The 25,849-nt window shown below is 50.1% G+C and overlaps 1 protein-coding gene across 1 annotated transcript; it reads left to right on the top strand.

Annotated features, from left to right (window-relative positions):
- The first annotated feature begins 21,564 nt into the window (after positions 1–21,564).
- On the top strand, positions 21,565–22,302 carry LOC123143346 (histone H2B.2-like). Its single transcript, XM_044562236.1, has one exon. The coding sequence runs from the start codon at positions 21,662–21,664 to the stop codon at positions 22,121–22,123; it is 462 nt and encodes a 153-aa protein (XP_044418171.1). The 5' UTR covers positions 21,565–21,661; the 3' UTR covers positions 22,124–22,302.
- Positions 22,303–25,849: the final 3,547 nt, after the last annotated feature.

Raw genomic sequence — 25,849 nt, forward strand, 5'->3', positions numbered from 1 at the left:
AGAATGACATGTGTAACAAAACATACTTAGTGAACATCTCCATATTATGCATAGAATGACTTGTAGCAGCAGGTTTACATAGCATCACAAAATAACAGATTCAGCCTAGCAAAACAGCAACAACAAGTACCCTACTTAACAAGCTTGATGCAGTCAGTACAAGACTCACAAAAATACATGGCAAGCACCTCTGTAAAGATGGCATGATGTAGTACAAAACACATGTAGACATCAAGCTAATAAGATGCACACATCAAATGCTACAAAAATGACAAATCAACAAGTTATAACAGTTTCATCAGATTAACATCATATAGCACTCTTGCAACGATGATTCGGGCATCAAGATAATCTCAAACAAGCATGGCACAATGGAACAAAATGAAGATCATCTCATGACGAACATTTTTGACATATTATGCACACAAAACGGAGCTATATGTATGGAGATATGACAGGTCAAAGTAGGCACCAGAATGTGCAAAAATTTAAGGGACTTAGGCAAAATTCAGGGTCAACCTCCGAAAACGGATCTGGATCTGGGCACGGTTCCCGAGGTAGGTGGCGGCTCGCCGGAGAATACGACGGGGAAGGTGGCCGGCAGGGGAGACGGGGCGCCGACGGGAGGAGGCGGCGGGGCACGGGCGGATCCGGCGGCCGGGCGCGGGAGGCGGCGCGGCGCCGGCGTGGAGGCGCACGGGCGACGGGGCCGGAGGGCGCGGCGGCGGCCCAGGCCGGCGCGGGCGGTGGAGCGCGCCGGGCGGCGGGGCAGGACGGAGGCGCGCGGACGCGGAGGACGCGAAGGCGTCAGGCGGCGATGCGGGGCGCGGGGCGACGCGCGCGGGCCCGGGCAGGCATGGCCTGGGCCCCGCGGGGCGGCTGGCGGTGGAGGGCCACACGGCAGGCGCTAGCTGGACGGGAGCAGCGGCGCGGCTGAGGGCGGACGTGTCCGGCTGCGGCGGGGAGGATTAGGCTAGGGTTCATCTGCGCGAAAAACCGGGAGGGGCACATATAAATAGGTAGAGGGAGCTAGGAGAGTCCAAATGGAGAGCGGTTTTCGGCCACGCGATCGTGATCGAACGACCGAGAGCATGGAGGGGGGTTGGATGGGTTTTGGGCCACTTTGGAGGGGTGTTGGTTTGCAACACAAAGAGGGCTTTTCGAGCTACGCGGTTAACCATTGGAGTATCAAACGACCTCCAAATGGCACGAAACTTGACAGGCGGTCTACCGGTGCTATACCAAGGCCGCTTGGCAAACCTCGGGACATTCCAAGAAAGTTTAACACCCGCTCACAACAGGAGACAAGAGGGGGACGCCGGGGGACATAGGAGTGTCGGATTGCAAAACGGACAACGGGGAAAATGCTCGGATGCATGAGACGAACACGTATGCCAAATGAGATGCATATGATGACATGATAAAATGCAACACGCAAGCAAATGACATGGCAAAGACGGCGAATAACTGGGAGCCACCTGGCGCATCGGATCCGGGGCGTTATATACACCCAGTGGGTGCGCTAACGCGCCCCCACGAGAGAAAGAAGGCGGAGCACTTACTCTAGCTTTCCGACAAGTCGGTTGTCTTCTGGGCCAGATCCTGGACCTGGGAGTTGAAGGCGGCTGCATGAAGATTATGATAGTCCTACCAAAAGGACAGACAAACAAGGAAAAACAAGTCAGCACCCGAGCCTGCTTAGAAGTTCCAGGCCGCCTGCTCAGCAGCCGGCCCGGAACTCGGGGACTACACCCAGTGGGTGCGCTGACGCGCCCCCATAGAGGAGCACAAGAGCAAGAAGCAAAAAGTAGGAGGCATACCCGGATGGCCGTCCGCGTCGCCGGGAACTCCTAGTTGTAGTTCTTCAGGGCAGTGACCTGAGATTGAAGCCGAGCCCGAACGTCCTGCGCCGCTTTGTTCAACACGGCCATCCCTCCGCTTGGCGCCCAGTCTGCCGAGCCACTGCTAGCCGCTTCCAGGTCTTGGGTCGACAAACCGGTGCCCTGGCCTCCTGCGGAGGCGGCGCCAAGGCCGCCTTCCCAGCACGTCGGCGCGCCATAGGATGGACCACAAGATCAGCCCCCGCGGCCGGCTCGCCTCCAGCCGGCGGCACGGGTGGTGCGTCGGGCTGGCCGCCTTGGTCCGCCGCAGCCGGTGACGGTGGAATCACCCTCATCTCCGAGGCGACATCATCATGCCCCTCTCGCTCCATGACCGGCTGGTCTCCGCCGGCCCCTTCAGGCGGCACAACCGAGGCTTCAGGCGTCGGCGCCATAGTGCGGAGGGGAATGACGAGCTGTGGGGGTTGACCGCATGAGGCCTTCCCCGCCTGCGCCGCAGCTGTGGTGTCCGCTTGCGTCTGGGCCATGAAGCCGGCCTGCACCCTCGCGGCCTCGTCCACTTCCTCCTGCGCCGCCTTGGCGGCGGCCGCCCTCTGCCGCTCTGCCTCTTCCTCTCGCGCCTCTCGCGTGTTCCTCTCCGTCGCCTCCTGAAGCTTGGCGCGCGGGTCCACACGGCGGGAGCTGGCAGAGCCCCCCGCCGCCCCCACAACGGAGCCGGCAATCGACCGCTTCAGCGAGAGCTGGGCCCTGTTACAGCAAGAGGAAGAAAAATTTATAAAGACATTGGTAAGAAAAAAGGAAAGATGCGTCAGGAGGCCGACACTTACGCAGAAATCATTTGGGGCTCCTTCACGACCTTGCGGAAGCGGTTCACCTTCACGGCCGCTTCCTCTCGCCTGGTCGCCACGGCCAAGCCCTTGGGCTTCTTCGGCCGGCTGCCGAACAATGATAGCGCGGCCCGGCGCTTCTGCATGCTGCCTCATGCAGTCAGCACGGCGGTCGAGCTCGTGCCTTCCCGGTCGAACGCCGGCTGGCGGCACGGAACGGCTTCTTCGTCTTCGTCATCAGGCCAATCTTCGACGCCGCCTCCGCCTACGGAGCCGCCCGCCTCACCGTCTCCGCCTGTCGCATCGTCCTCCAAGGCGGCCGCCCCCAAGTCGGGGCCTTCTGTATCACTTTCCTCCCGGTCAGGGAGGAACTGATGATCCGGCCCCATGGAGCCGGCGGCCGGCTGGAGGAGAGCGCCCTGCTTCACGGCCGATTGGTCAAGGCGGCCAAAGAAGAACTCGGTTGCTAAAGAAAGAGTAGACATGAAGACTTACCATTGGCAGCGGATCCGCGCGCGAATACGGCTCCTTGCAGAATCGCCACTCCTCCTCCGGGAGCTTGCAATTTGAAATGTAGTTCACCAAGTGAGCTACCTCCGCGTGCGGCATCTCCTTGGTGCACAGCCGGCTTGGATCATGATGCCCGCTCATCTGGCTTATCATGTGCAGCTGGCCTTGGAGCGTGAGTACTCGGCGCGCCACGAAGGTGGTCAACAAGTCGGGCGCGATGAGGCCTTCCGACCTCACCATCACCTTAAGCCGAGGAACAGCGGCGGCGCCGGCTACCGATAGCGTGTTGGGCCGGTACTTCTAGTTGGTCCGCCTATCAGCAGGTTGGCCGGCTACGTACTCCGGCAGGTTGACCCAGTTGTCGGATGGGTGAATGCTTCGCACGTAGAAGTATGACAGCTGCCACAACTTCACCGACTGTATCAGCATGATGGAGGGGAACGGGTTCTCAGTGGCCGGCCTTCGCACTGTGACAAAGGGGCCGCACTAAGCCGACAGCCCCTTGGCGATGGTGCCGAGCTTCGATTGGAAGAACTCTCCCCAGAGCTCGATGGTGGGGAGGACACGGAGGAAGCCCTCGCAAAGGGAGACGAAGGCGGACAGCAACACCACCGTGTTTGGTGTAAGGTGGTGCGGCTAGAGGCCGTAGAAGTCAAGAAAGGCACGGAGAAAGCTGCTTGCCAGCAGGCCGAAGCTGCGTAGGAAATGCGACCTGAAGACGACGCGTTCTCCCTCCTCCGGCACCGGCAAATTCTCCCCCTCTGGTGCCAGGCAAACTCTCACATAGTCCTTACCGGACAGCCGCCGCGTCCGACGGAGAAAGTCGATGTGGTCCTCCTGAATGTTGGAGTCGTCCCACGATCTGGCACGCGCCATGGGGTCGAGGGGCTCGAGCAGAGGAGGCACACAATGGCGGTTGTGTAGCCTTGCGGTGAAGAAGCGCGGTGCGGCGAGGTGGCTGAGAGCTTGGCGCAGCGGCGGGCGACAGCACCAGCAACATTTAGGAGAAGAAGAAAATGGTGGAGGAGAGAACGGGTGTGCGTGCGTTCGCAGCCCCTCCTCCCCCTACTTATAGCCGCAGAGCGGCCGAGTCGAGGAGACGGGGCGTGGGGGACGTGGGATTAACTACACCCACTCCCCCACAACCCTGCGTTTATCGCGCCAATTAAGGCGTGTATCAAATGCCCCAGAATGCCAACCGACTGCTTCCGCCACAGCAGATCCACGCGTGGGCCGAGGCACTATAGTGGCGGGGCCTAGCCTGCGGCGACGTCCTGTCACATGCGTGGGCTGGCAGGCAGGCCTAGGCGGCTGGTGACGCGTGGCGTGCGGATGGTGGGCGGCCGGCCGGGCGCTCGGCATGCGCGCCACCTAGCTCCCGCCTTCAAGCTTGAAATTCGACCGGATGGTGCGTTCGGAGAAGGCCGAGTCCGGCTATCAGTCCTGCAGAGTAGGAAGCTGGTTGGGCTTCTCATTCTTCGTCCAACCATGAAGCCCAGCCACCTTCGGGGACTACTGTCAGAGTAAATGACCACGGGTAGCCTTGCCGGCTCCCCCTGGCTCTTCAGAACATTGGGCCGACTTCACCCCTCAAGCATTCAACACGATAGGATAGGGTGTGGCTACAGTGAAGCTTGCCACCCCCGAATCCCGGAGCGGGCATGGCAACAGTGTGTCTTACCGGTTGGCCATCCCTTGTCCGGCGCGACACTATTGCCGTATTGACCGTGACACCACCCATGACGGACTGACAGTACAACTCGTAGACAGCGGGCCCCTCATGCTAGTGAGCCCCCCCCCCCCCAGGGCGGCCAGGTCAGTCCAGTCGGCTCAAGGGGAAGCCGGCCCCTGGCAGCCGGCCAACCCTTCCCTGGAAGTTTGTGCACCATCAAGCGGATGAGGCGGGGTAAGGCTAGAGTAAGCGCCCACCAGGCAGCGGTACTGTAGCCATGCTTGCCCCGACAAAGCCATCGTCATCAAGGGCAATGCTACAGTAATAAGCCGCCGACAAGACCCCCAAGCGATGGGCCCAGCCTATCAACCAAGAAGACAGCAGCCGACGGCGCCCACCAGTCGGCGGGCCCCAGCAGCCGGCGGAGAAGCCGGCGCCAATGGACACTGACGGCTTGGACCCACGTCCAACCGGATTACCATTGTACCCCTAGGGGGTAGGCCTATATAAACCCCCCAGGGCACCCATGCAAAGGGTTGAGCTCTTAGGGTGACACACACACATAGAGAGAGAAGAGGATAGCTACCCTTGCCCTTCTTCTTCCTCTAGCAAACAGCTCAAGGAGCCTCTTGTAGCTACTTACTGATTTGGTGATCATGCGGAGACCTCGCAGAGCAGGGCTAAGGGTATTATCTCCTAGGAGAGCCCTAATCCTGGGTAAGATTCGCCGGCGTGCATGTCTTCACCTTATCCCGCTTCCAGGCACCGGCGATGTCTTACTGGTTCCCACTATGATTAACCATCCTTTGGCATATGTCGCACCTACCACCCGACAACCGGGGACGATCTACGCCAAGTTAAGCCATACCAAGTACCCATCATAAACTATTCTCCCTTGCATTACATTGTTTGCCATTCGCCTCCCATTTCCCTCTCCCCCACTTCTAAAACGATTTTCGAAAACCTTTGCCTTTTCTTTGCCCCTCTTCTGTTTGATCTTTTGTTTGCTTATGTTACCATGTGCCTTCTTTTTTGCTTGCATCTTCACTTGTTAAAAGTTTATGGATCCTCATCCACTTGCTAATATTTTTAAGAGATCCAATTATTTTGAACCAATTGCTAGTGAGTTGAGTGCACTAGATTATCTTTATGAGGTTTTGCTTGAAATTCGTGAATCTGAAAATTGTGATGAAGAAATTTATGAAGAGATTCACGATAGCTTCTTGAATAAAAAGCAAGATTGCAATGACATTATTATAAATTCTATTAATATCAATGTGTTAGTGATATGCAAAACCCTAAGCTTGGGGATGCTAGTTTTGCTATGTCTACTATTTGTTGCAATGATCATGATTGGGGTGATTCTTCTTATGATCTTGAAAATTTATTTAAACCCCATGATGAATATGAGATTGATAATAATGTTTGCAATAATATTGAAAGTGGGTTTGGAAGAGTGTCAACTTTAGATCCCACATATTTGGAGAATGTTCAATCTTATGAAATATTTGATAAAAGTGGGTTTGGAGAGGTCATGACTTTAGTTAATGGTAATCCCACTATTTTGGTAGAGTGTCAACTTTGCATGCATGTGGATCGTGTTGAGAATATGTTATGTGATAGCTATATTGTTGAATTTGCTTATGATCCTACATGTACTTATTATGAGAGAGGGAAATATGGTCGTAGAAATTTTCATGTTACTAAATTACCTCTCTTCATGTTGAGATTGCTACCATCTCTTTCTTCTTCCTTGCATATGCTAGTCTTTGCTTGCCTTGATAATTTGTTTGCTTATAAAATGCCTATGCATAGGAAGTATGTTAGACTTAGATGTGTTTTTCACATGCTTTATGATGCTCTCTTTGTGCTTCAATTCTTGTCTTTTATGTGAGCATCATTGAAATCTCAATGCCTAGCTAAGGGCGTTAAACGATAGCGCTTGTTGGGAGGCAACCCAATTTTATTTTTGTTATTTGCTTTAGTAACAAATAATTCATCTAGCTTCTGTTTATATGTGGTTTTATGTTTTAGTTAGTGTTTGTTCCAAGTAGAACCTTTGGGAAGACTTGGGTGAAGTCTTTGCGATCTTGCTGTAAAAAAATAGAAATGTATGCGCTCACGAGAATAGCTGTCATTTTTTTTACAGAAGAGTGCTTTTAGGTTGATTATTTTTGCAGATGATTAATAGACAAATTCCTCACGTCCACCAATTATTTCATGATTTTTAGAGTTACAGAAGTATTCGAAAGTTACAAGTTGCTACAGACTATTCTGTTTTTGACAGATTCTGTTTTCATGTGTTGTTTGCTTATTTTGATGAATCTATGAGTAGTATCAGGGGGTATGAACCATAGAGAAGTTGGAATAAAGTAGGTTTAACACCACAATAAATAAATAATGAGTTCATTATAGTACCTTAAAGTGGTGGTTTATTTTCTTATACTAACAGAGCTCATGAGATTTTCTGTTGAAGTTTTGTGTTGTGAAGTTTTCAAGTTTTTGGGTAAAGATTTGATGGATTTTGGAATAAGGAATGGCAAGAGACTAAGCTCGGGGATGCCCAAGGCACCCCAAGGTAAAATTTAAGGAAAACCAAAAGCCTAAGATTGGGGATGCCCCGGAATGCATCCCCTCTTTCGTCTTCGTCTATCAGTAACTTTACTTGAGGCTATATTTTTATTCACCACATAATATGTGTTTTTCTTGGAGCTTCTTGTATGATTTGAGTCTTTGCTTTTTAGTTTACCACATAATCCTTGCTATACACACCTTTTGGGAGAGACACGCATGAATCAGAATTTATTAGAATACTCTATGTGCTTCACTTATATCTTTTAAGCTAGACAATATTGCTCTAGTGCTTCACTTATATCTTTTTAGAGCACGGTGGTGGTTTTATTTTATAGAAATTATTTATCTCTCATGCTTCACTTATATTATTTTGATAGTCTTTTAGAACAGCATGGTAATTTTCTTTGGTTATAAAATTAGTCCTAATATGATGGGCATCCAAGATGGGTATAACAAAAACTTTCATATAACGTGCATTGAATACTATGAGAAGTTTGATTCTTTATGATTGTTTTGAGATATGAAGATGGTGATATTAGAGTCATGCTAGTAGATTAGTTGTGAATTTGAGAGATACTTGTGTTAAAGTTTGAGAGTCCCGTAGCATGCACGTATAGTGAACTGTTATGTGATGAAGTTGGAGCATGATTTATTTATTAATTCGCTTCCTTATGAGTGGCGGTCGGGGACGAGCGATGGTCTTTTCCTACCAATCTATCCCCCTAGGAGCATGCGTGTAGTACTTTGTTCGATAACTAATAGATTTTTGCAATAAGTATGTGAGTTATTTATGACTAATGTTGAGTCCATGGATTATACGCACTCTCACCCTTCCACCATTGCTAGCCTCTCTAGTACCGCACAAATTTCGCCGTTACCATACACCCACCATATACCTTCCTCAAAACAGCCACCATACCTACCTATTATGGCATTTCCGTAGCCATTCCGAGATATATTGCCATGCAACTTTCCACTGTTCCGTTTATTATGACACGCTCCATCATTGTCATATTGCCTTGCATGATCATGTAGTTGACATCGTATTTGTGGCAAAGCCACCGTTCATAATTTTTCATACATGTCACTCTTGAATCATTGCACATCCCGGTACACCGCCGGAGGCATTCACATAGAGTCATATTTTGTTCTAAGTATTGAGATGTATTCTTGAGTTGTAAGTAAATAAAAGTGTGATGATCTTCATTATTAGAGCATTGTCCTAGTGAGGAAAGGATGGTGGAGACTATGATTCCCCCACAAGTCGGGATGAGACTCCAAACTAAAAAAAGAGAAGGCCCAAATAAAAAAAAGGAGAGAAAAAGAGAGAAGGTGCAATGCTACTATCCTTTTACCACACTTGTGCTTCAAAGTAGCCCCATGATCTTCATGATAGAGAGTCTCCTATATTGTCACTTTCATATACTAGTGGGAATTTTTCATTATAGAACTTGGCTTGTATATTCCAATGATGGGCTTCCTCAAAATGCCCTAGCTCTTTGTGAGCAAGCAAGTTGGATGCACACCCACTTAGTTTCTTTTGTTGAGCTTTCATACACTTATAGTTCTAGTGCATCCATTACATGGAAATCCCTACTCACTCACATTGATATCTATTGATGGGCATCTCCATAGCCCATTGATACACCTAGTTGATGTGAGACTCACTTCTCCTTTTTGTCTTCTCCACAACCACCATTCTATTCCACCTATAGTGTTATGTCCATGGCTCACGCTCATGTATTGCGTGAAGATTGAAAAAGGTTGAGAACATCAAAAGTATGAAACAATTGCTTGGCTTGTCATCGGGGTTGTGCATGATTAAATACTTTGTGTGATGAAGAAAGAGCATAACCAGACTATATGATTTTGTAGGGATAGCTTTCTTTGGTCATGTTATTTTGAGAAGACATGATTGCTTTGTTAGTATCCTCGAAGTATTATTGTTTTTATGTCAATATTAAACTTTTGTCTTGAATCTTTCAGATCTGAACATTCATGTCACAATAAAGAAAATTACATTGATAAATATGTTAGGTAGCATTCCACATAAAAATTCTGTTTTTATCATTCACCTACTTGAGGACGAGCATGAATTAAGCTTGGGGATGCTTGATACGTCTCCAACGTATCCATAAGTTTTGATTGTTCCATGCTATTATATTATCTATTTTGGATGTTTAATGGGCTTTACTATGCTCTTTTATATTACTTTTGGGACTAACGTATTAACTGGAGGCCCAGTGCCAGTTTCTGTTTTTTTGCCTATTTTAGAGTTTTGCAGAAAAGGAATACCAAACGGAGTCCAACCGGAATGAAACCTTCGCGATGATCTTTCTTGGACCGAAAGCAAACAAGAAGACTTGGAGTTGAAGTCAGAAATGCCACGAGGCAGGAGGGCGCGCCCAGGGGGTAGGTGCACCCCCACCCTTGTGGGCCCCTCGTAGCTCCACTGACGTACTTCTTTCGTCTATATATACTCTTATACCCTAGAAACATCAGGGAGAACCACGAAACCACTTTTCCACCGACGCAACCTTCTGTACCCGTGAGATCCCATCTTGGGGACTTTTTCGGCGATCTGCCAGAGGGGGAATCGATCATGGAGGGCTTCTACATCAACACCATTGCCTCTCCGATGAAGCGTGAGTAGTTTACCACAGACCTTTGGGTCCATAGTTATTAGCTAGATGGCTTCTTCTCTCTCTTTGATTCTCAATACAAAGTTCTCCTCGATGTTCTTGGGGATCTATTCGATGTAATACTCTTTTGCGGTGTGTTTGCCGAGATCCGATGAATTGTGGATTTATAATTAAGATTATCTATGAATATTATTTGGTTCTTCTCTGAATTCTTATATGCATGATTTGATATTTTTGCAAGTCTCTTTGAATTATCGGTTTAGTTTGGCCTACTAGATTGATTTTTCTTGCCATGGGAGAAGTGCTTAGCTTTGGGTTGAACCTTGCGTTGTCCTTTCCCAATGATAGTAGGGGCAGTAAGGCACGTATTGTATTGTTGCCCTCGAGGATAAAAAGATGGGATTTATATCATATTGCTTGAGTTTATCCCTCTACATCATGTCATCTTGCTTAATGCGTTACTCCGTTCTTATGAACTTAATACTCTAGATGCATGCTGGATAGCGGTCGATGTGTGGAGTAATAGTAGTAGATGTAGAATCGTTTTGGTCTACTTGACACGGACGTGATGTCTATGTTCATGATCATTACCTTAGATATCTTCATAATTATGTGCTTTTCTATCAATTGCTCGGCAGTAATTTGTTCACCCACCGTAATACATGCTATCTCGAGAGAAGTCACTAGTGAAACATATGGCCCCCGGGTCTCTTTTCTATTATGTTACATCTCTTTTCCATTATATTGCATCTCTTTAAATCTCGTTTACTATTTTGCAATCTTTACTTTCCAATCTATACAACAAAAATACCAAAAATATTTACTTTACTATCTCTATTAGATCTCACTTGTGCGAGTGACTGTGAAGGGATTGACAACCCCTTTTTCGTGTTGGTTGCAAGGTTCTTGATTGTTTGTGTGGTTACTAGGTGACTTGTGTGTCGTCTCCTACTGGATTGATATTTTGGTTCTCAAAAACTAAGGGAAATACTCATGCTACTTTGCTGCATCACCCTTTCCTCTTCAAGGGAAAAACCAACGCAAGCTCAAGAGGTAGTAGGCGCCGGTTTGTCAAACCCGGCTGATTCAAGCCGGCCACCAGCGTGACCTGGCTGTTTCCTATGTTGGACGGCTTCGGGTAGAGGTGGGGGAGTTGAAGGCGGAGGCGCGAAGGCCCAGCGGGTGCTTCCCGAAGCCGGCCGACTACAGGAGCAGCTGGCTGGCGACAAGAGTCGGCTGCAGACCGAGGTGGAGTGCCTTAGCACAGAGGCGACCAAGGTAATGGAGGCCCAGCAGGCCCTTGCAGAGGCCGACCAGCAGCGTGACCAGCTAGCTGACGACAAGGGCCAGCTCCAGGCCGAGGTGGACCGCCTTAAGACAGTGGCGGCCACGGAGGCGGAGCTTCTCCGTCTGAAAGGGGGGCATGAGGAGGCGGCCGCCGCCAAGGACACCAAACTGAAGGCGGCCATCGCCAAGGTTGTCGGGCTAGAGAAGGCATTCCAGGATCGCGATCATGCCGACAACAGTGAGCGGCACAGTATGTTGCTCGAAGCGCAGCACCTAGACGAGACCTTCGCCAGTAAGTGCTTCTTTTGATTATGCCGGGCTGCGAAGCCGGCTTCCTCTTTTGTCGCTGACTTTCTCTTCTTGTTGATAGGGCACTTCCCGGAGATGCACAGGGTGGTGGAGGAGGTCGTTCGCTTTTAGCAGTCACCGCAGGGGGTCGTGGGGGCCGGGACTAACCCGCGCATCGCCTGGACCTTCTCGGAGATCATGACTGCCGTCGAGGCTCGCCTGCAAGTCTTGGGGGAGCAGATGGTGCGGGTCTCCGAGGCTGGCACGGGGATGACGGCAGCCCTCTGGCCTGGCGTCATTGCGCCAAACAACTTCTCGCAGCTGGCACGATGGTTGGAGGCCAGACCGGTGCAGCTCCACGCGTGGCGTGTCTCTGTCGGTCATGTCAGAGCCGAGATGGCGCTTAGGTTCGTCATGTCTTGGCACCCAAACCTATCACTGGACCTGTTGATGGGCCAGCGAGCCGACGTGGAGACCCAGCTTCAGGCGAAGGCCGTCCGGATCGCTGTCTGGGCCAGCTACATCGCCGGGTTCACGATACACGACGAGTTCCATCCGGAGCGGACAGAAGATGGCGGGGTCGTTCCTCCTGACAACTTTGGTCTACTGTTGGATGACCTGGAGGGCAGATCTGAGGAGTCGGGTCCTTATAAGGACGAGGACGCCGGGGTGGAAGACTGGCACCTTGATGAACCCGGAGGCCATCGAGGGGGAGCTGAAAGCTGCACAACCCGGCCGCTGGGGCCGCCTGAAGCTGAAGCCGCCCTATCTTATCTTTTTCAATTTTTTGTGAAGTAGCAGGTCCACCAACCCACTGGGGTGTTTAGGTGTAATGTAATGAACTCTGGCCTTGGGCCTGTTTTATCCATGATGTAAATATTTCATGAATGTTTGCGCTTTTGCTTTTTGTTTTTTGAGCCGTTTTCTTGCTTGCTTCCCTTTGGGCCTCCTCCTCGCGAGTTGAACAGACGGGTTCCGGTCTATGACAAGGAGTTTGGTCCTTGGGAGGAGCATGTGGTACTTAGGCTCTTCAAACGTTGAGCACGAGCGGAACACCCACTGGGCCGGCTTGCAGCAACTGGCGAAGCCGACTGGCGAGCAGCCGGTCGTGCAACAAGTTAAGGTGGCGGGCCGGGTTGGCCAATCCTGCGGACCCTAACTTAGTATTTTCGCAGAGTGTTGGTGCTTTGGCCCATGAATCTTGCCGGCCAACAACCGAACCCGGTTCTGTGGCGTAGGGTGAAGTGTAGGTCCGAGGCAACCGGAACACGTCGAGATGTGCTAAGGACGAAGGCGGCGGGTGGTGGTCAAGCTGGCTAGCGCCCGAGCCCCCGGGTTGAGCGAGTCAACCCGGTGGTGGGGTTTTTTTAAGAAAAATTGCACAAACATGTGGAGTACAATAACTTGGCTGGAAAGGGCAACCACCGAGCGTCGTTCGGGGACCCCATAGTTTTTCATGCAGTTACAAAAGGTAGTGATACATACGTGCACATAGCTAACTGTAAAACGGGCGGAGGAGCTTTGCATTCCATGGCCGGGTTGTCTCTTCGCCGGCGGTGTGTCTCTTGCACTTGTTCGACTTGCGGGCATTGATGAGGTAGTAGGCGTTGCGGTCGCATAGGGCTTGGCTGACGATGAAGGGGCCCTCCCATGGGGAGGCCAACTTGTGCTGGCCGGCTTGTTGCTAGACAAGCCAGAGGACAAGCTCTCCCTTGTGGAAAGCGAGCGGCTTGATCTTCTTGCTGTGATAGTGCCCCAGGCCTTGCTGATAGATGGCAGATCGGCTGAGTGCCAAAAGGCGTGCTTCTTCAAGTAGGTTGATGTCGTCTTCATGGGCCTCCTTGGCTTTGGCTTCGGTGTACATTGCAACTTGCGGTGAGTCAAACTTGATGTCGGTTGGGATGACGGCTTCTGCTCCATAGACGAGGAAGAATGGGGTGAACCTAGTCGACTGGTTTGGCGTTGTGCGGAGGCTCCAAAGGACGGGTGGCAGCTCATCAAGCCAGCTGCCATGTGAACGGATGAGTGGCTCGACAAGCCATGCTTGATGCCGAATAGGATGAGGACGTTGGCCGACTCGACCTGGCTGTTGGACTGAGGGTGGACCACGGAGGCCAAGTCGAGGCAGATGCCGGACACGGAGCAATACTGCACGAGCGCGCCCTTGGCAAAGTTGGTGTCATTGTCCGTGATGATGCTGCGCGGGACGCCATAGTGCACTGTGATGTCCTTGACGAACCGGACGGCTGTCGGCCCATCCAACTTCTTGATTGGTCGTGCCTCGATCCACTTGGTGAACTTTTCCACCGCCACCAGCAAGTGCGTCATGCCGCCTCGAGCGGTCTTGAAAGGTCCCACCATGTCGAGTCCCCAGACCGCAAAGGGCCGAGTGATCGGGATGGTCTATAGTGCTGAAGCCGGTTGGTGGCTGCGCTTGCTGAAGCGCTGGCATCCCTCACACTTGGGGACAAGTGATTCGGCGTCTTGGAGGGTCGTGGGCCAGTAGAAACCATGGCGGAAAGCCTTGGCCACCAGGGACCTCGAGGCGGCGTGGTGCACGCACTCGCCCTGGTGTATGTCAAGGAGGATCTCTATGCCCTTGTCCTGCTCGAAGCAGCATTGGAAGACGCCCGTCGAGCTGTGCTTGACGAGCTTGTTATTGATGATGCTGTAGGCGGACGCCCGACACTGAATTTGCCGGGCCTCAGTCTCGTCCATGGGGAGGATCCCCTTCTCCAGGAACTCTGTGATTGGCAGGGCCCATGATGGTGTCGTCACCACGACGAAGACGGCCACCATGATGGGCTCTGGGCCAGCAGCCGCCGGGCCAGAAGCAGCCCCGGGGTCGGGGATGGCAGCGGCCGGGTTGAGTAGGGCAGCCCCTCGGCCGGTTTCAGCAGTCCCTGGGCCGGGTTTCGCAGCCCCCGGGATCAGGTCGGGGTCGACATTGGCTGGGTCGGACGCGGCAGTCCCTGGGCTGGGATCGGCAGTCCCCGGGCCAGGTTTTGCGGCTTCTGGGCCCGGGATGGAGACGGCAGCCCCCGAGCTTGGGCCTACGACCGCTGGGTCCGTGCCGGGGAGGGGCGCGGTCGGGTCGTCCGGGACGAAGATGGACTTGGAGTCCGGAGATGGCTTGACGGATAGCTAATGCAGGTGGGAGACGCCGGACGGAATGACATGCCAGGATGAGCTGATCTTGGCTAGGGCGTCAACGACTTTGTTCTCTGCACGCGGGACGTGGAGGAACTCGCAGTCGTCGAAGAAGTCGGAGAGCTGCTAGATGAGGAAGCGGTAGCTGGCTATGTTGGCGTCTTGGGCGTCCCACTCGCCGGAGCATTGTTGTACCACCAAGTCCGAGTCGCCGTAGCACAGGATGCGCCGGATGTTGAGTTCCTTGGCAAGCCAGAGGCCGTGCGCAAGAGCTTCGTACTCGACAACCTTGTTGGAGGTGGCAAAGTGGATCTGGAGCGCGTAGCGAAGCCGGTTGCCCTTCGGGATGACAGCATGATGTCGGCTCCCAAGCCGGAACGCATCTTGGAGCCATCAAAGTGCATGCGCCAGTGCGTTGAATCCGGTGGCGGCAGCAGGTACTGGGTTTCTCCAGTCGACGAGGAAGTCGGCCAGGGCTTGGGACTTGATCGTGGTGCGTGGCTCGTAGAGGATGGTATGGCCGGCTAGCTCGATCGCCCACTTGGCGACCCGGCCAGAGGCATCTCGGTAGCCCATGATTTTGCCGATGGGGGTCATGCTGACCACGGCGACGACATGCTCTTGTAAGTACTGCTTCAGTTTCTTGGAGGGGAAGTACACACCGTAACACATCTTCTGGTAGTGTGGGTAGTTCTGCTTGGAGGCGGAGAGAACATCGCTTAGGTAGTAGACCGGGCACTGGACTGAATGGAGCTTCCCTTCTTTGGTCGCTCGACCACTAGCAGCATGCTGACCGACCGTGAGGTGGTGGAAATGTAGAGCAACAACGGTTCCTTGTCGGCTGGTGTGGCCAGGACGGTTGTGGTGGAGAGCATGCGCTTGAGATCCCAGAAGGCTTCGTCTGCCTGGTCGTTCCACCCGAACGATGTCGTCTTCTTCATCAGTTGATACAGGGGCAAGGCCCTATCGCCCAGCCGGCTGAGAAACCGGTTGACCGAGGCCAAGCAGCTGGTGAATTTCTAGACATCGCACAGCCGGGCCAGCTTGCGCATGTGCTCGACGGCCTTGATCTTCTCCAGGTTCGCCTCAATGCCGCGCTCCAAGACGAGGAAGTCGAGTAGCTTTTCGGCTGGCATGCCGAAAACACACTTTTCCGGGTTGAGCTTGATCTGGTACTCGCGCAGATTGGCAAAGGTTTCCATCAGGTCATCAAGGAGCGTGAGGTACTCCTGTGTCGGGGGTGTGCTCCAACCCACCGGCCCGGCCGGGCTCGCCGTCGCTCTCGGGCATTGAAGATCATCTTGCCTCCCTGCGATGTGTGGTGACGGGCTCTCTTACCAAGCGCAAGTCCTCGGTTCGCAAGTTCTCTGCTCGTAGTAGGGCCTCCTCTGGGACCAAGTTGTCAGCAGCGGGCCTTTGTCACCGTCTTGATGGTGACATGGGCGACGTGGCGGGTCTGGCGTCTCCGATGCAGGCTCGTGCTTATCCAATCCGCTCTCCCTCCTCTACGGCGCGCAAAAGTGGTCGGATCCGCGACAGCGGCATGCGGGTGGCTGACAAGGCGGCAAGGCATGCTGTGGCCCGTGATCTTCCTGCTTCAGGTACCCTCCCGCCCCTTCTCCGCTGGTTCATAGTATTTCTTCCCCCACTAGGTTGGTTCTACCTTCTTACTCGGATGAGCACTTGTCTAAGGTTCTAGCGGATTCTGGCATCTCTCTTGATCATAATTTTGGAACGCCTTCTTCTCTGATCGCTCTTATTCGGGCCAATGAGGTGGCCCAGGCGGATTTGGCCAAGGCGAAAGAGGCCGCCGTGGCTCCTCCTGCCCCCTCAGTTGTGGCTGTTGGGGTTCCGAAGGAGGGGGGCTCTGCTAGCGGTGCTGTTCCCCAACCTGTTGTGAAGAAGGGTGGTTCTAAACGTGCGAAAGCCTGCTTGGCACCCTGCAGGTCGAGTTTGCACATTAAAAATCTCTCTTTCAAATGAAAGCCCTTTTCTGGAATATCAGAGGCTTCGGCACTCGGGGGCGCCGGGACCAAATTAAGGATATTGTCAGGGGTGATAATATTGACTTGATTGGCCTAGTCGGAACTTTCAAAACCTCCTTTTCTCCTCATGAGCTCTCTTCTATTGTGGGGGCTGATCGCTTTGATTGGAACTTCCTTCCCTCATCTGGCCACTCGGGCGGTATTCAGTTAGGATCGAAACGTGATGTTTTTGATTTTGTCACCTTTGATCATGGCATCTTCTGGGCCAGTTCCGTGCTTTTCCACCACCAGCTCAATTTGCTTTGGGAATTTATGGTTGTTTATGGCCCGGTGGATCACTCCCTCTCCCCTATCTTCCTGGACGAAATCTCGAACAAAGTCGATGCTTGCTCCCTTCCCCTTGTGATCGGAGGCGACTTTAATTTGCTCCGCTCGCCTGCGGATAAGAACAATAATATATTTTCTTGGACTTTGGCCGATGCTTTTAATGAGTTCATTAGCTCCTGCGCCCTTCGTGAGATCCCTAGGGTGGGTTCCAGGTTTACTTGGACTAACCATCAAGTTTCCCCTATCCGCTCCGTTCTGGACCGAGGCCTTGTGTGTTTGACTTGGGACTCGCTCTTCCCTCTTGCTACGCTTAAATCTAAGGCTATTGTGGGCTCGGATCATGCCCCCTAATCCTTGATGGTGGGATTCGACCCGTCTCCTCCCCTCCTAGGTTTGAGTTTGACGCGTCTTGGCTCCTTATTGATGGCTTTATCGACCTCCTAGGCTCTAAAATTAGTGGCTTCCTGTTGGCACCCCATCGTTCCTTCGGGCCCTTGGATGACTGGCACAATTGCTCAGCCCTGCTGCGTAAATTCCTCCGTGGTTGGTCCCATAACCAGTCGGCCCAGGACCACAGAGAAAAGGCCCTTCTCCTGGCCCAGATTGAGGCCCTTGATTCTCGAGATGATGTTTCTGGCCTTTCTGATTCTGATTGGACCCTCCGCTTCTCCCTCGAACGCTCTCTGATGCAGATACACCGCCTGAATGAGATTTATTGGCGCCAGAGGGGTTCGATTAATTGGTTGCTTAAAGTTGATTCCCCCACTGAGTATTTTTTTGCTATTGCGAATGGGAGGCGGCGCCAATGTCTTATTCATAGCCTGATTATAGACGGGGTACGGTCTTCTGACCAAGGCGTCATCCTCAACCATGTTGTGGCATTTTTTTTCTTCTCTCCTCTCTGCCAAACCTGACCAGGGGTTCAAGCTATCTTCTAATTTCTGGGACCAAGGGGCTTTGGTCTCCGCGGATGAAAATTCGAATTTGATGATCCCTTACTCTGAAGAGGAGATCTTCTCTTCGATCACTAAATCGAACCCTAATTCTGCCTCGGGCCCGGACGGCTTCTCCATTCCTTTCTTTAAACAATTCTGGCCTGTTCTAAAAGAGCTTATATGTGTAGTCATTCAAGGTTATTGTCTGGGGACAGTAGATATATCCAGGCTCAACTATGCGGTCATCTTCCTGATTCCTAAAATTAAGGGTGCCGATCTTATTTCTCAGTTTAGACCTATTGTGCTAATTAATAACTTCGCCAAATTCCCTGCCAAATGTCTGGCTTCTCTCCTTACCCTGGTGGCTCATCGGACCCTCTCCCTTACTTAGTCAGCTTTTGTCAAGGGTCGTTTCATTCTCGATGGGGTCCTTTGCTTGCATGAGATTATTCATGACATCCATAAATCTGGCAGCAAGGCTGTTATTCTAAAATTGGACTTTGAAAAGGCCTAGGATTCGGTTAGTTGGAGCTTTATTAAGCAAGTTCTTCTGGCTAAAGGTTTTGATAGTGGGGTGGTTCACCGTATTATGCAGTTGGTCATGGGGGGCCATACTGCCATTAATGTCAATGGGAGAGTTAGTAATTTCTTTAAGAACTCTAGAGGCCTCCGGCAAGGCGACCCAGCCTCGCCCATTCTCTTTAACTTTGTGGCGGACGCTCTTTCTAATATCTTATCTAGAGCCGCGGAGGCTGGTCATATTTCTCCTGTTAGCACCTTCAGTACGCTGACGACACTATTATTTTGGTGGAACTGAACGACCACTGCATTGCCCATCTCAAATTTCTGCTCCTTTGCTTCGAAGCTCTCTCGGGTCTCCAGATCAACTTCTCCAAAAGTGAAGTCATTGTCACTGGTGTGCCAGATACAGAGGCCTTACGGGTGGCCCACCTCTTGAACTACTCTCTTGGCTCGTTCCCCATTAAGTACTTGGGTCTACCCATCTCCTCTGGCAAGCTCCTTGCCAAAGATTTTGCTCCTACGGTGGCCAAGGTGGGTAATCGTGTTATGCCCTGGAGGGGCAGGTACAACACTCAGGCGGGTAAAGTGGACTTGATTAATGCGTGCCTCTCATCTCTTCCGATGTTCTTGATGGGCTTTTACCTTCTTTCTATGGGAACCCATGCGGGCTTTGATAAACATAGAGGTGCCTTTTATTGGAACGCGGCTGATAACAAGCACAAATATCGCTTGGTCAAATGGGACCATATTTGTAAGCCAAAAAGCCTTGGGGGGCTGGGCATTATTAATACTCTCGTTATGAACAAGTGTCTGATCATCAAATGGTGGTGGAAGATCATGACCATCTCCCAGGATAAGCCCCTCTGGTTCGACATTCTCAAAGCAAAGTACTTTCCCTCTTCTAGCCCAATGTTTGCGCTGGCCTCTGGGGCTTCCCAATTCTGGATGAATTTGGTTAAGCTCAGGCCTATCTTTCAAGCCTTGTCAAATTCGTTGTTCACAATGGCAGGTCCACCAGGTTTTGGCTTGATTGGTGGTGTGGCTCCTCTTCGCTGGCTACTGCTTTTCCTGTTCTTTTTTCGTACTGCCCGGACCCTGAGATCTCAATCTTTGAGCTCGCGTCGTCTAATTGGGACCTGCGTCTGCGTCGTTCCCTCTCTCCCGCAGAGTTGGAAGATTGGCAGCGTCTTGTTGCTCTCTTCCCTTCGCTCTCGGAGGAGGAAGACACGGTTGTTTGGCCCCACTCCCCCTCTGCGCGCTTCTCGGTTAAATCCCTCTATGGTAAGCTCATTGCTGGGTCCTCCACCTCCAAATTCAAATGGATCTGGAGGGATCGTATCCCTCCTAAGGTCAAGGTTTTCCTCTGGCAAGCCTCCCGTGGGCGTCTGCCGACGGGTGACCAAATTCGCAAGCGTAATGGCCCGTGATCTGATAGGTGTGCTCTATGTGGTTTGAGAGAAGACTCGTCTCATATCTTCTTCAACTGTGTGTTGGCTAATCTGTTTTGGTGTTGTATCAGATCCTGGCTGCATGTTTCCTGGGCTCCGACCTTCTTTTCTGACTTGCGCATCTTGGTTAGCTCTTTGGTTGGGGCCCAGAGGCGATTGTTTTGGGTGGGCTTCGCTGCCATGTGCTGGTCCCTTTGGACGACGAGGAATAAATTTACCATCGAGCATGTTTTCCCTGCTAAGCCTTCTGATTGCTTATTTAAAACCTGTATATTCCTGCAGCAGTGGAGATCATTGACTAAGGAGGAAGACAGGGATGCCCTCGACGCCATGTTGGCCAAGATCCGAAGCTCTGCTATCTCCATCTCCCCAGTTCAAGCAGGCACCTAGGCGTTGGTGGTCGGCTTTTGTTTTCTTTTATCTCCGGCCTGCGTGCCGTGTACTGGCCTGGGAGCCATGTACTTAGACTATTCTCTCATGTTTTCTGGGATGATACCTGTGCTTACTCTCCTGCTGCTCTCGTGGGTCTGTTTTAACTCTGCCTGGTGGCTTTATTCATAAAGTCGGGCTCTGGCCTTTTATCTAAAAAAAAGCTTGGCGCACACGAAGCCACCACTCCTCCAAGTTGTCCTCCACTCTGGGGATGCCGACACGCACACGAAGCCGCCACTCCTCCAAGTTGTCCTCCACTGTGGGGATGCCGACATGGTCAGCCAGTGTAATGAAATATGTGTGCCACGCCTGTCGTGCATAAGCACATTGCATAAGTATGTGGGCGATAGTATCCTCTTCCTAGCGGCAATGAAGCAAGGGGCGTAGCGACTTGTAGCCCATGCCGGAATCGATGGTCGGAGGTCCAGACTCGGTATTAAATAGCAAGCCATATGAAGATTTTGCATTTAAGTGGCGGCCATTTTTGGTAGATACAGTGAGCAGTGGGCAAACAAATCATGCCCTGTCATAGCATTTTGTAGGTAGATTGCGCCGAGTACTGTCCATTCAAACTCCATCTCCATGAGAAAACATCCTAGCACTATTTAGCTGTATGTTATTGACGGCGGACCAAATGTTCGAGAATTGTTGTAGACCTTGCAGACCGGCATCCTCGTTGAAGAACACTATTCAATTTGCATCTGCTCCGTTTTCAACAGCCCTATTCATGAGCAGCCTGTCCAGACAAGCCCGACCCGAAAGCCCGGCATCCGATCCAGCCATGGGCTCAACTTTGTCGTCCGAAGCCCAAACAAAGGCCGAATGAGTTTTAAATAATTGTTTTAATTTAAAAATAGGTACAGTACTATATTTCAATAACCTGGAAGTAATTACTTTAAATAAGAAGGGTACTGTTCAAATGTTTCTGGCCGGGCCGGATCTGGGTTTGATATTCTTGCTTCGGGCTTTGTCAAGCCCGGCCCGTCCAAGGGCATGATCTGGTTCCAGGAAGCCCAATGCTTGCTTTCCAGTTCGGGGCTGTGTCCACGTCAGTGATCCGAGGCACTTACCCCTCCACCAATCAGCGCTCACCTCTCCTCCCCTATAAAATCGAACACCCACCCCGCTCCATTCCCCACACCATCTCAGTCCCCACCTTTCCCTTCCAGCAAACTCACGCAACCCCACCCGAAGCTCCCAACCCCACCCGAAGCGGCCGCCATGGCCCCCAAGGCAGACAAGAAGCCGGCCGCCGAGAACAAGGTGGAGAAGGCGGCGGAGAAGACCCCGGCGGGCAAGAAGCCCAAGGCAGAGAAGCGGCTGCCGGCGGGCAAGACGGCGTCCAAGGAGGCCGGCGGCGAGGCGAAGACGAGGGGCCGGAAGAAGGGCAGCAAGGCCAAGAAGGGCGTGGAGACTTACAAGATCTACATCTTCAAGGTGCTGAAGCAGGTCCACCCCGACATCGGCATCTCCTCCAAGGCCATGTCCATCATGAACTCCTTCATCAACGACATCTTCGAGAAGCTCGCCGGCGAGTCCGCCAAGCTCGCCCGTTACAACAAGAAGCCCACCATCACCTCCCGGGAGATCCAGACCTCCGTCCGCCTCGTCCTCCCCGGCGAGCTCGCCAAGCACGCCGTCTCCGAGGGCACCAAGGCCGTGACCAAGTTCACATCCTCCTAGACTGACCCTGCGTCGCTTGCTGTCACCTGCTTGTGGTCGCTGACTCTGCTTATGTATCTGCAAGTAGTGGTAGGAGTGGTCGTCTGTGTGCCAACGCTTTGTTGGCTAGTTGGTTGTGGGAACTGAAGTTGCTGATCTATTTGAATGTTATTGTTTCAAGTAGTAGTACTTTTGCTGAATTTCAGGGGAATCGCTGAATGCTTGCTGTCGCCTCGTTGGTGTGAGAACTGAATTTTGTCATGCCAACTGAGATTCAGAGAAGTCAGAGATAGTTATGCATTTCTGTATTGGTAATTTCGAGTTTTACTAGGTGCTTAAACTAATCTCTGCCATGTTTGTGCTTTCATTTCGTAACGTGCAGATTCTTGAATCTTGATCCTCCATTAGGTTCCATTTCTGCATTAGGGGCAGAGCCTAGTCTTGTTCAGTCGCCCGGGCATAGTGAACCTAGTCTTGTTCAATCCTCCACCATTGACTTACCATATCAGCAACAGTTTGGTGTTATACATGAGCATGTTACTCTGAAAATATCAAATGCGAGTTGTTTTCTAGAAAAATGAAATGCAAGTTGCCGTCCATTTCTTGTACTGAACAAGATGATGCTCTAGAGCGATGCTTCTTTGCTTTATTTCCTCGCTGCCCACTGAAGAAACCTTACATGCCTTCTGTGCACATTTGGTGTACCATGGAGCTGAAGCTATCATCTTGTCCTGTGACTGAAATAGCAGCGTCAGACTTGGCTGCGGTACAAAATGTTCTGCATTGCCAAACCGACCAGTCTGTTTTGTTTATCTTGGATTACTTATTTTTCTTAATCTTCAAAGTCCAATACATGTGCAGTCATTTTTTAGTAGCTCACATAAAAAGGCATTTCATCATGAACTTCACAGACAAGCATCAATATGTATATGTGTATTTTTTTCAGAATTTTTTGAAACTTAAATTTTTGTTTTTTGAAGTTTCCAAATAGAGGGCTCCATGAAGCTCAAGCTCCATTAGGCATTTCTGGTTTACTCCCTAAAAGAAAACTACTTTCAGAACCACCTGAACTTTTTTGAAATACCTGAAGGTTTCCATATTGTTTAGTGCTAGACTGTTAAGTGATCTAACTTGTCACTTGTTAGGAAAAGCAAGTACCCTTGCTTAAATTATTGGGAAAGTAGTGGCCGCACCCAAGACTTTGACAATGGCGAGTTTATTATTTACTCAGCTCTCATAGTCAAGTCAACTGTTCATCTCCCTAAAAAAAGTCAACTGTTCATCTCCGGAGGTTATGTATGTCATTGTTCATCTCATCAAACCCCATCAAAATAGTTTATGTAGTTCTCCCAGTGTAAAGTAACAATATACTTTTTTTAAAGGGATAATTGGTTTTATGCCCCTAGTTGTGTCCCACTCGACCGGATTTCCCCTAATTTCCAAAAGCCAGCGGTTCTGTCCAACCCACTTTGGTCGTCTTGTGCTTTTGCCCTTTGACCATTTGACCGTCACTTTGAAAACTTCATAACTAATTCATACTAATTCGGAAAAATGCAAATAAGATACCAAAATGTTCGGAAAAACATCACCTGTATGTCAATGTCACTTGCATTCATGACAAAAGTGTTGGTAAGTGCCCATCCGAGTTTTAGCTCTTATCACACCACCATGAATAGTAAAATCTTAAAAAGTTCAAAAAAAAAATCTTGCCATGACTTCCACAAATGTCATTCCCTGATGAAACCTGGCAAGCACTTAAAACATTTGTCATTCTTTGACATCAAATTGTTTTGGATTTTTTTTGAACTTTTTAAGATTTTACTGTTCATGGTGGTGTGATAAGAGCTAAAACTTGGATGGGCACTTACCAACACTTTTGTCATGAATGCAAGTGACATTGACATACATGTGATGTTTTTCCGAACATTTTGGTATCTTATTTGCCTTTTTCTGATTTAGTATGAATTAGTTATGAAGTTTTCAAAGTGACGGTCAAACGGTCAAAGGGCAAAGCACAAGACGACCAAAGTGGGTTGGACACAACCACTGGCTTTTGAAAATTAGGGGCAATCCTGTCGAGTGGGACACAACTAGGGGCATAAAGCCAATTATCCCTTTTTTAAATAACTAAAGTAGTGATCTAAAAAGTCTTATATTAGTTTACAGAGGGAGTACTACTCAAAGTGTTTTGTGAAGTTTGATGAGGTGTCTGAAAATATTTGCTTTGGTATTGGTTTCAAGCAAATATGTTAATCTCATTTGAGAAGACGTTTCTATACACCCATTCTTGAAACAGACTTTCGCAACCTTTATAAATAAAGCGAAACACCACATCCAAACATCAAGACCAAATGTAGAAGAAAACACTGTTCAAGAAATTGTTAACTGGTAGTTGGTCGGTCGGTGCAGGAGTAGCGATTAATCGGTGAATCGGCCTATTAACTGGATTAACCGGTAGATTGAATAGGAACTTGCCAACATATATCTAGTTTTTCATGTACTATACCATACTCTCATGCTCCCAGTTATGTAATACACCAAAAATTGATGTCGTACACATATAAATAGCATAGAGAGGAGGTAAAATTACTAATCCTAGCTATTAAGGAGCGGGATGAGGCTGGAAGGGGTTATGGGCCAAACAATTTGGGCTTTGTTTGCCCACCCATTAATGGGCCATCGGGGATTAATTGGCCTAACAACTGATTAATCGGCCAATTAATTGGCCTGACAAGTTAACCCGGTGAATAGTGCTATTCGATTCCACCATGCTATGAGTAGCGATTAACTGACCCATTAACTGATTAACCGGGTGAATTCTTGAACAGTGGAAAAAAATAACAAGTCTGCCGGAGCAACACCACAAACATGCCAAAAAGTAAAAGAAAGGGTGATACAAGGCTCCATGGAGTTGACAAATAATGCATTGGTGATCTATTTCCTTTGAGTCGTAGAGAGTGGCGGAGCTAGAATCTCAACTTTGGGGTGCCATGGTTCAGAGTTTACACTAAAAATCATCATAACACTCATAATTAGTCTTAAAATAGCACCAGTTTGATAGTATTAGTATTAAGTACTTAAATATGTTGGTTTCTCTCCATCTTCATTAATAATCAGTGGCGGAGCTAGAGAAAAAGAATGAGGGGGCTGAGTGTTACTGAGCCTTGTCAGGGAGGGCCAACACACCATAATACACCATTTCCATACCAAATAATCACTTGTTCGTATGTATATTAGGCTTAAATCAATTGTGTTAGGAGGGTGAGGGCCCTTGCTGGCCCCCCTTGTCTCCGCCACTGTTAATAATGCTGAGATTAAACTCTTTGCACAAGCATTAGAAATTTAAACCTTGTCAAAAAATAGAAATTTCGAAGTCAAGTAAATGTTCGAGATTTTCAGGATTTTATTAGACCCATAAAACCTAACAAACTCTGCAATAGAGAATTTTTTTGATTTATTTTCAGGACCCATGAAATCCAAATGAGTTACAACTGATGCTGGTATTAGTGTGAAACTGATGGATGACCCACCTTAATTAGCATCTTCCATGCGGTGGCGAATAGCTTACTTTGTTGGGTTCACATTTTGGAACGAATCAAGAATGCTCTGCTTTGCTTCCCTGCTCTTTTTTAGCGTAGGGAAGATGGAACCAAAATCATCGACAAACATCGGAGGTTCAGAGCATCTACAGCTGGGTGCCCCAAACCGGCCTCAAACGCTCAGGCGACTCGTCTGATCACTGACCGA

The sequence above is a fragment of the Triticum aestivum genome, chromosome 1B (genome assembly GCF_018294505.1).
Source record: "Triticum aestivum cultivar Chinese Spring chromosome 1B, IWGSC CS RefSeq v2.1, whole genome shotgun sequence".
In the NCBI taxonomy this organism is placed as follows: domain Eukaryota; kingdom Viridiplantae; phylum Streptophyta; class Magnoliopsida; order Poales; family Poaceae; genus Triticum; species Triticum aestivum.

Excerpts from the sequence above, each read along its gene's own strand:
- LOC123143346 (XM_044562236.1), top strand. The coding sequence starts at position 21,662 with ATGGCCCCCAAGGCAGACAAGAAGCCGGCCGCCGAGAACAAGGTGGAG.